Raw genomic sequence first — 10,461 nt, 5'->3', positions numbered from 1 at the left:
ACGGATTCAACTTGATGACATGTATCGAGTGGCTGGTGTTAAATCACAACCGTGGTTATTACGATATCAATCCAACACTTCATCATTAACATTCAGCTCATTTTCATTTCACACTGCGACCCAACGTTACCGTATATGAAAGACAACCACACAACAAAAAAACAAATATGTGCTTCGACTCATAAAACCAACCCCTCACATCCCCCGGATAACAGGGTTAATATCACATCTCTTGAGTAACAACAAACACACAAACTTCCTTTGTCCTCTAAATGTACATGACGTCACCATCTAGACCTTCCATAAGACAGAGATAAAGTGAGATAGAGGATAGATAAGAGATAATGGGAACTATTATCATTATTTACACCAGTGGTTCTCAAACTTTGGACCCCCATGACTCCGAGTATGTGTTTTTCTTTCTCTCGCACATTAAGAGTTACAGACCTACTATGACCATTTGGAACGACCCAGAGAGGTTCCGCGGACCACACTTTGAGAACCACTCATTTACACAAAAAGGTGGAGGATTATTCCAGACGCAGAGCAGCCCCTCCCATTTTGATTCGCTGAGCAAGATTTAGAGGGAGACCGTCCGATTGGCTATGAAACGGAGAGACATTAGGAGGGAAGTCCAGAAGACTGTGATGACGACGGGATACGTCTGCGTCATGAAACGCCAAAGACATCGCGGCCGTGTCTGACAGAAACCTTGTATATTTAAACTTTGGATGGTTATTCATAACTTTGTATTACTTCATAATACGACAGTCACACAAATGTAGCCCAAAAAAATGTGCTATTTTTTTATTTTAATAATTAATCATTTTAATAATTTAAAAATAATAATGAAAAAAAAATAGTTTTTTATATATATAAAACAATAATTATAATATAAATATTTACCAATGAAAAGAGCATTAACAAGAGCTTGTTGGTGAATAATATCTACAATGGCTCAATTGGAACATAGGTAGCTTTTTCTCCATTTCCTGAAACGGAAGGTTTTGAACTAAGGTTTCTGTACGACTGTGACGATTATGTCTGATTATTGGACCTGACCTGTGGTTTGAAAATAGACACGACACTGAAGTGCTTTTGAAATGACTTCCATGAGTATTTTACATCCTATATATATCTGTCGACTGACCCAAAATGTAGACTTATAGCAGCAGACTTCTGGATATCCTACACCAGGGGTTCTCAACGTTTTTGGCCGGGGACCCCCGGAAATGCTTTGGCAATGTCTCGGGCGCCCCGCCCCCTCCCGACCCCCAATATAAATTGACTGCTACCTTAATAATAACCTTAAACCATTTTGGGCGGGAACCCCTTTTGGTGTTTTAAGCATTGTTATAATTTAGCTATTGAAAAATAGCAGATCTACAAGCTCATAGCGCGCCACCGAGTGGCGCGCTACGAGCTTGTAGATCTGCTATTTTTGAAAAATCGTGAAAATAATATTTTTTTTTCTTTTTGAAAATAATTTGGGGACCCCCTAAAATAGTTTGGCGACCCCCCCGAGAGGTCGCGACCCACGGGTTGAGAACCCCTGTCCTACACTACAGGCTGATTGAACGCTACCATACTACAGTATTGTGGTGACATGCGGGACATACTGAATGATTAACAAGCTAATGTTTTTAGCCATATTATTCCAGAGTGGTAACAATTACTACATTGAGCACACTCACACACACCGCGTGGGAAAATAAATGAAGAACTTGCTCCTTGATCAGTGCACACCTGCTATAGGCTACTAGACAACCGCTGTGCTTGCGGTGTTCAAACTCACAGACTTGGTCAAGGCCAATAATCAATCGGGTAGTTCCAATTAACGCTGCGTATCAATTGGTACAGTCGCTACTGTATAGACAGGAATTCTTTCCAATGCGTATTAGCATTCTGGATGCTTCCCTCCCACCTTTTAACAGACGACATGTGGATTGGCTTCAACGACGACATAAGAAAAAGGCAGGCAAATCTCAGTGATGAATACAAAATAGCTCCTGGTAAAATGACCATATTAATTTCCCTTTTGTTGCTTTAACTTTATTATGTACACAGTCAAATTCAGAGTGTTAATGTAGAGTGTAGGAGTGGACCAGTATGGGTCATTCCAGGGTCATACTCAGGCCTTTCATTTTATTTTACAGTGTTTAGCTGCTGAATTATTTGGGTTGTTGTGGATATTTTATGAAAGCCAACAAAAATTAAATAAAAATAAACTTCCACTCAAGTGCACAATGTAGCTATTGCATCGTTTGACGGGGATGACGGTTCAATTCACTTCCAAGTCATTCACGAAACGTACTCTGTTCTATTTCAAGCTGCAATCCGTGCGTCTTGGGCACAAGCTCATGTGTCCACCCAACAAAAGGGTCTAGATGTCTCAATGGGAGAGCAGGGAGACCCACCTGCACATGTTGGGAGTCATACGGCATTAAACATGCATGCATAAAATATTGAAGTAACGCTGTTGTTCATTCAAATAAGTTCTGGTTTGCAGCTTCTCTGCTTCTTTTGAGAGGAGAACGGAGGCTCTTTAGGTTACATGAACCAGTCGCCAGCCTGCAGACATTTTGAACTTGAGTGACTTACAAGTGAATGAACGCCAAACCTTTCAGAGAATAGTGTTAAATTAACGGGGCTTAGTGTAATAATAATACATAGAACAGACAGTCTCCAGTCCCTGAGCCTGGTAAATAGCTTCTATACAAGTTTTACTAAGTGACTTTGTACACCGAAAGAAAAGAAGAAAAAATCCACTCTCCATTTTTTTTAAACCATTATTCCATTGGTCCAGCAATGCACAATAACACTATACACAATTGGAGGACAGATGCTGCTTTTAAAAAGAAAAAAAGAAAAAAATAGAGAGAGGAAAAATAAAGGTGTCTAGGACATGCGATCTATCACACTGTTTTCACTGCTAAGAAATAATCCTGATATCTTGGAATTTATTTTTGTTTTTTAATCCGCTTTAAAAATGTTTTTTTTCTTCTTTTTTTACATCAATATTCACATTTTCAAAAAAAGAAAAAGAAAAAAAAAGAAAACAACAATAAAATGAAAGTTGTACAGGATGGGGGCAGTTCATGAAGTTTTATTTGACAGAAAAATAAAAAAGATAAAGAAAGGGAGGAAGTCCCTGTCATAAATAAATGCACTGGGGGTGGAGGACACTTTCCCTCCGCATGGAACCCGTCGTACGGTGGCGTCGTCGCACCTGGAAATAGCCAATCTATCGAAATCAGTGGTTGTCAACCCGCGGTCCGGGGACCACCAGTGGTCCAGGTGGTCCCCAGCTAAATGATGGAGTTGCTAACCAAATGGACCCTGATTAGACTCTACATTAACACTTTTGTTTTAACATCTGCGTTACTTAATTTACAAGAAGTCTACACAATTAGAAAATGCAGACGAATTGTTGTTTTTTACGGTTTTGCCTGTTGTCTCCATGGTACCACGTCAATACAGCATGGAATTGTGGACAAAATCTAATCCAGCAATAGCTGGAAATGATAGACATTTCTGGGTTTCGAGAGGCTAAAATCTCATCAAATGGTGGTTCCGTGGGCTCAAATGGCAAATAAATAATGGACATTGATATGATAAAGGGTTGAAAACCACTCATCTAACTATAGCTATCTTAGACTGGCTATGTTCCGCCGACTACGGTTAAGTACAAACCAGCTTCAGTCCGCTCCTGATGAGTGTGGGGTTGGCGATGAAGATTGCGTTTCTTTTTTTTTAGTTCACATGGCTTCCTCAAAGAAAAGCAGCTTGCGTGTTCCCCCCCGCTCCCGCATTGAGTCATTTCATCGTCATGTTTTAATTATGTTTTTCTCCTTGTGCTAAAGCGTGTTGTGGCTCGTTAGCGATAAGATAGGGAGAGATTGGAGTCAGGCTAGATTTCCAGATTAGTGCAGAATATCGCAGGGCGCCAAAGAAATGTCTGTATATATATATATATATATATTATATATATAAAAAAGAAATCCCCAGCTCCCGCATGACTTTGTTCAGTTGTTAATGCTTGCCATCCAGTCTTGTGATTCCACTGTTTTTTCCTCTGCAGTGCGAGCAGAGACCGCAGAGACGTTACGCTTATAGGAGAGGTTCATGACTTTTCTGGAGGGGGAGGGGCAGTGATTCTCAAAGACCCCTTCCCCCCCCCCATAACTCTGAGAGTGTATACGGGGTGATGTACAGCGGGGGTGATGTACAGTGCGCTTGATTGCAGACCCCCGGACGCTGCACCGCGACGCCCACCTCCCTGCAAGGTAAGGTTGATTATACGAACACCAGGGGTTTCCCCCATCATGCTTTGGGGCTTCTTCTTCAGAGGGTCACATGGGTCGGTGAGGTAACGTCTGCCCGCCGCGTGACGACGGAGGTGGCTTTGTTGATTGGCTGTCACAAGCGAGTCAGGTGATGGTGATGATGATGATGATGACACACAGGTCGGGGGTTTCCCATGATTCTTTGGGGTTGTAGAGAGGGCGCGGAGGTCAGTTAGTGAGATGAGGTACAAGTGTTTTGTATTTTAAGACCTTGATGCAGATTGCAAACTCCTGATGCCGGTTTCCGATTTCACACGTTTCTGCCTCCTCCTCAATCGCCCTCCGCCTCTATAGTGTGCCGGTGTTACGGTCACATTGGTGACCTGCTGAAATATGTGACCGTCATCGTGGGCTGCACATGAAACAACGCAATACACGCGGCCTGAAGTCCACAAAGACGGTCACCAATTTCACTGTAACACAACCGACCATGCTGGAGGACGGAATGGAGCGAGGCGGCAGAAATGTGGGGGTTTCGGAATTTGGCTTTCTTGATGCAGACCGCAAACTCTGAGACTGTCCGGTGATTGGTTCAACAGGTTGGTGAGGTGACTTCCCATCATGCATTTGGGGAGGAGGGGGGGGGGACAGCGGTGTGTGTGAAGGAGCTCTCCCAGAAGACACTCTGTTCCCGTGATATGAAGAGAAGGAGGAGCTTATCTCATAAAAAGCACTAGTCCTCCACGTCCAGGCGGGTCCAAATTTGAACCCTTTAGGGCTCTGTAACGTCACGTATGGTTCTATTCGAGTTAAAAGGAACACAGAGGATTTAAATGTGTAGATTGGGGGAGGTTCCAGTATAGCTTCGTTCACGTGGTTCCTTTTTATTAATTTCAAGGACCCCCAATTTGATATGCATTAGACCCCCCCATTTGATACGGTTTCTTCATATCTCTGGGACCACCACCAATCGACACTGTAAGAAATCCTCACTGTCAATGTAACTGTTACAGAACCTATACGGGATCCATTTGGGACCCTGTGCGGCGTTCCCACGGACGTCACGTTGAGAAACGGTTGTCTTATAAGCAAAGTCAGTGTATTTATGAGCAACTAGTGGCAAATGGCGGTTGTTCAGGGGTCGTGGGGTGGGGGTGGGGGGGGCTATCGTGTCCATTGGGTTCCTCTTTTTTATTAGCTAGGATGGCTAAAACAGTCGCCTTGGGGGTTTGCTCCTTCCGTTTGTTGTTTAAACTTGCGGCTTTTATTTTGACGTTTTGCCGATGTTTTTGAGTGCTAGTGACATGCAGTGTTGTTGTTGTTGTTGTTGTTCTCAGAGTATGTCGTGAAAACTCGTCCTTTCTCCCCCGTCGTCGAAAGTCCGTCCGTTCCCGCCCGGGGTTCCCATCGGGCATCGAGTGCGTTACGTAGTAGTGGTTCCCAAAAAACAAAAAGCAACAAAAAACAAAAAAGAGAGTTCCTCCCAGTTTCTCCCAAAGAAGGGGGGGTGGGGGGGGGGGGGGGGGGGGACTTTTATTTTAAATTAAAAGTTCCAAAGTGTCATACCCAAGTCTGTTTGCTTTTTTCTCTCCCATCGTTTCATCGAGTGCATGTCACAACAAACGTTACTTCCCCCGCCCCGCCCCCCCAACCACCAGGTATAGGGGTGCAAGTTGCAGTACTGGAGGTCTTTCGCTAGGGCGGCGACGACGGTGTTGCCCGGCGGGGGGCGGGGGGTCATATGAGAGCCGCCGCCGCGCTGCCGGAGCTGCTGCAGCTGTTGTTGCGGTTGGTGTTGCGCCGTGACAGGTTGGGCGTGGCCATCAGCGGGTAGCGCTCGTCGGGACAGCCGTACTGCGCCAGCGTGTCGATGCACTCCTGGCTGCACGCCTGCCGGGCGTACGCCATGGCGCTGTTGCCGTGCGCGTCTCTCGCCATCAGGTCCACGCCGTACTGTTGGGGCCGAGGACAGGAAGGAAGGAAAGTTTAACATCAGTTTTTTTTCCTGCGTTTTTGTAGGTCTCAAGATCAGCTAGATTATAGTTATAAATGTACAAATAATTTCCCCCCCCAAAAAAATAATAATAATAAAATGTGTGTTTTTTTTTTTACATAATAGGTAGTTAAACAACTAGTCGACTAGTAAACTAGGCAGACCCAGGGACCCAGGGACAGTCAGACCCAGGGACACAGAGACAGACAGACCCAGGGACCCAGGGACAGACAGACCCAGGGACACAGAGACAGACAGACCCAGGGACAGACAGACCCAAGGACCCAGCCACACACATCTAGCTGTCTATAGGGCACCACTCAAAAACCACTAGAAGTGAAAGCCCTACCCAGATGAGGAGCTGCGTGATGACCACGTTGCCCTTGCGGCTGGCCAGGTGCAGCGCGGTGCGCCCGTCTCCCTCGCCGCAGGTCTCGTTGACCTGCTGCCGCGAGCCGTGCGCCGCCAGGAGCACCACGGCGCGCAGGTCCTCCTCGGCCGCGGCGCGCAGCAGCTGCTGGCCCAGCGACAGGTCGGTGCCCGGCAGGGAGGCCAGGAACAGACGCTGCTCGTACTTGGCCCGGATCCAGCGCTCTCTCTCCTCCCTGGGGAAGGGAACGAAGAGAGAGAGAGAGAGAGAGAGAGAGAGAGAGAGAGAGAGAGAGAGAGAGAGAGAGAGAGAGAGAGAGAGAGAGAGAGAGAGAGAGAGAGAGAGAGAGAGAGAGGGAGGGGGGAACGTTACTTAACCCATGAAGAAATTCAAAATCTTAGAAGTTGTCTAAATCCTTAGTTTTCTGGAAAAACCCATGTTGCAAACTTGTCAAGGACCCTCCAGTCCAGCCAGTTGTGGTTAGCGGCGCTCAACAGTGGGATCACACACAGTTGATTGATTGATTGATTGATTGATTGATTAGTCAGGAATGTAAACAGCACAGAGGTACAGTGAAACACGGATAGCACAAAAAAGTCCTTTGGAGCCCATTGTGATCTTATGGTGAATTAAATGAATCAACAGCATATAATGTTAATACACATAAATACAATGAGCTATATTTATAGAGGAGAAAAAACTAAAACGGAAAAATGGCGAGCTTGTCAATCTGCTGTTTTCAAGCAAAAGCGTTCCCCACAATATGGAACACGGGGGTTTGAGTGGTTAAAATTAATTAATGTCCCCGCTTCTGTTTCTGTTACAGATCTAAACCTGCTTCTATGTCCCCGAAGGCCTTATCTGTCCCACGATCCCGTCGCCTGCTAGAATAAAGACACACACACGCACACTCTGCGTATCGCTCTCAACACGCCCAGGGGGGCTAAAGTCACAGGGACACATTGTTGGACAATCCAGTGTCATTTACTGCTGATCCGGGCTAATCCAGTGCTATGATAGCGCTAATCTCCTGCCTAATCCCTTCCATGTAAACAGCAGCCATTCAAGCCTGGCCCTGGGATTAGTGGAGGTTTTCTTTCATGGAGTGGAGAGGAACTGGGATGGGCCCAGGGGGGGGGGGAGGTATAGCGGAGGCTGGACTGGGATATTGAGCTGTTCCCCCTGTTAGATCACCCACCCACCCAGCCCTTATCCTGGCTCCCTGAAACCAAAAGACAACACTCCCCCCAGGGGGTGGATGTGAGGGTAGGAAGGGGTGGGGGGTGGGGGGTGGGGAGAGACTTGCACACGCTTGTGCTTCCTCTCCTGAAAATGGCCCCACTGCGTGTGTGTGTGTGTGCGTGCATGCGTGCAAGTGAGTAAGCCAAACCAGTGGCTGGGAAAAGGGCCGTAATACACTCACACAGCAGGAGACAGAAAGAGAAAGGAAGAGAACTGGGGAAATGGGTTAGAAAGAGAGAGAGAGAGAGAGAGAGAGATTCACTACTACTTGATTCCAAAAGCTAATGTACCATCTATACGAATTTATGAAAGCACATTTTTTTTGTGGTTCTGTAAGATAGTTTCCCCCATGCATGTTGCAATGTAAAACAGCTTACATTTCTTTATTATTGTCTTAGTTTTGTATTGTTTTTCCTCATGCCTATAAAGCTCCTCTGTATCTACACTGAGAGAACGTGCATATCTATTGATTGAACCGTGCCAAGGGTGAAAGAACGGAGGACGAGGCAGAGAGGAGGCACGAATAAGCAGAAGAGAGAAGAGAATCGCTGGTCTGTGGTGGGAACCCAGCAGAATCCCATTAACTCTCTTCCTGGACAGTGGGGAGGTGTGTGTGTGTGTGTGTGTGTGGGTCAGTGGGGGAGAGGGGGGTCTAGCATCAAGGAATGTCCCGGGGCTGCTCCTTCCTGTCTCAGGCCCAGGGACAGAGTAGGGAGGCTGGGCACACGACTATGCACCACGGCCTCCGCACAAAGACCTGGAGGTGTGTGTGTGTGTGTGTGTGTGTGTGTGTCTCCATGTCTCCAGGAGAACACAGAGGAGACGGGGCCAGTTGACTGCTCCTACCAGGGGCCTCGGCGTGCATGCCTTCCCTGGGACACGCAGTTGCTAAGAGCTGGCCTAGGAGAGAGTGTGCGTGCGTGTGTGCGCGTGCGTGCATGCGTGCGTGCGTGCGTGCGTGCGTGTACCATACCAGCTGGTTTCAAGCGTATTCTTGTGTCCAAGACACACCAAAAGGCCAAGTCGAAATTTCATTCGTCATATGTCATATTCTTATGTGGTCATAATATCAGTGCAATTTTTTTTTGCCTCTATAAGAATCAAATAAAGGTTAAAATATATGTCTTAGGTATACAGAAGAAAGAGACAAATGTACAAATGAAACCCAAATGGACCCAAAAAATGGTGGATGTGGGTGCAGATTGGGCTCTGTGTCCAAATGCATTAGCGTGGAATCACTGACCTAAGAAGGAGGTTGTTCAACTATTAGCTCATGACTGTTGGAGGTGCATGTCTTTGCAAAGAGTAGAGGGTAATTGCGCTAATTAGCCACAAAGAGAGAGAGGGGGGGAGTGTGTGTGTGTGTGTGTGTGTGTGTGTGTGTGTGTGTGTGTGTGTGTGTGTGTGTGTGTGTGTGTGTGTGTGGTTGTGACTCTGTTTTCTCACTTATCACCTCTCATTACACAGGTTTTTATGGCTCTGCAACAAGGCATGCCGAGTAGATAATTAAGCATAGTTCCTTTGACAGAGAAAACGTGTGCGGTGTGCGCGCACGTGCAATGTACCTTGTGTTAGACACACACAACTAAAGCTAAAACTTCCTGAAGGGAGTGAGTGTGTGTGTGTGCGTGTGTGTGTGCGCGCGGCCGCGCTTGCGCACGTGTGTCACAGTAGAATGTGCTTTGAGCTATGTACACGAGGTGCCCCTGGACTGGTCACTGTTGATGCTGAGAGCTGACAGCACTGCATTAACAACATGGGCCTTTATTACAGCCATCATCACTTCTTATACAGCAGAAGACCCACCATGTAGTAATGTGATTATGTTCAACCTCATCGGTTGAATGCCAAGGCCCTCCATCCATCCATCCCTCCCTCCATCCATCCATCCATCCATCCATCCATCCATCCATCCATCCATCCATCCACCCCACGAATGAATGAATGAATGAATGAATGAATGAATCCTGCAATCCCTATAGCAAAATCTCAACTTCATCTCAACACTAACTGGTCACAGTTAGATTCCACTCCTGTGATAGCTGCAACCCACCTGAAGATGCATTGTCTTTCTATCAGAGAGCTGGAGAGACATGGAGACCACCGTTACTGAACAAACTGCTTTATAGCAATGAGTACTAATCACAATAGAGCTTCAAACTTTTAATTTCGACCAACAAATATCACCAGAAATAAGATCATGTCAATCTTTTTGATCACATGGCATCCAAACCGTTAAGTCAATTTCATGGTACTGGCCGCCGAATGGAAGTACGGTACTTCTGATTCTATGTAGCCGCCTGTCAATCAATCAATCAATCAATGTACGTTAATATCGACAACGAGCAGCGCTGTGATGATTGACAGCTTCATTAGCCAGTAGCGTGGGACAATTAGAAGAGGGCCCGGACAGCGCGGGGCGCGGGCGGGGCGCGGTCGCCGTTGGAAACCCAGCGGGGGGTGGAATGTGATGTTGTTTGGGGTCACTCAGGGACTGAGGCTAGGACCGCTGTCATTCTCTTTATTTCACTCTGCCATTTCCTGTCTGTTGTTTGAGCCTGACACCCCTC

General features: G+C 46.4%; 1 protein-coding gene across 1 annotated transcript in view; it reads right to left on the bottom strand.

Annotated features, from left to right (window-relative positions):
- Positions 1 to 1,583: 1,583 nt before the first annotated feature.
- agap1 (ArfGAP with GTPase domain, ankyrin repeat and PH domain 1) overlaps positions 1,584 to 10,461 on the bottom strand; it is a 148,191-nt gene continuing 139,313 nt past the window's right edge. Inside the window, exons 10-11 of the mRNA XM_079495921.1 lie at positions 6,629 to 6,884; positions 1,584 to 6,239 (exon numbers count right to left, since the gene is read on the bottom strand). Coding sequence (XP_079352047.1) covers positions 6,024 to 6,239; positions 6,629 to 6,884 — 472 coding nt within the window. The 3' untranslated portion in view covers positions 1,584 to 6,023. The remainder of the gene's footprint in view (positions 6,240 to 6,628; positions 6,885 to 10,461) is intronic.

Source organism: Electrona antarctica (genome assembly GCF_951216825.1).
Source record: "Electrona antarctica genome assembly, chromosome: 24".
NCBI classification, from domain to species: Eukaryota; Metazoa; Chordata; class Actinopteri; order Myctophiformes; family Myctophidae; genus Electrona; species Electrona antarctica.
The sequence above is the reverse complement of the archived record's forward strand: the minus strand, read 5'-3'. Positions and strand labels throughout refer to the sequence as shown.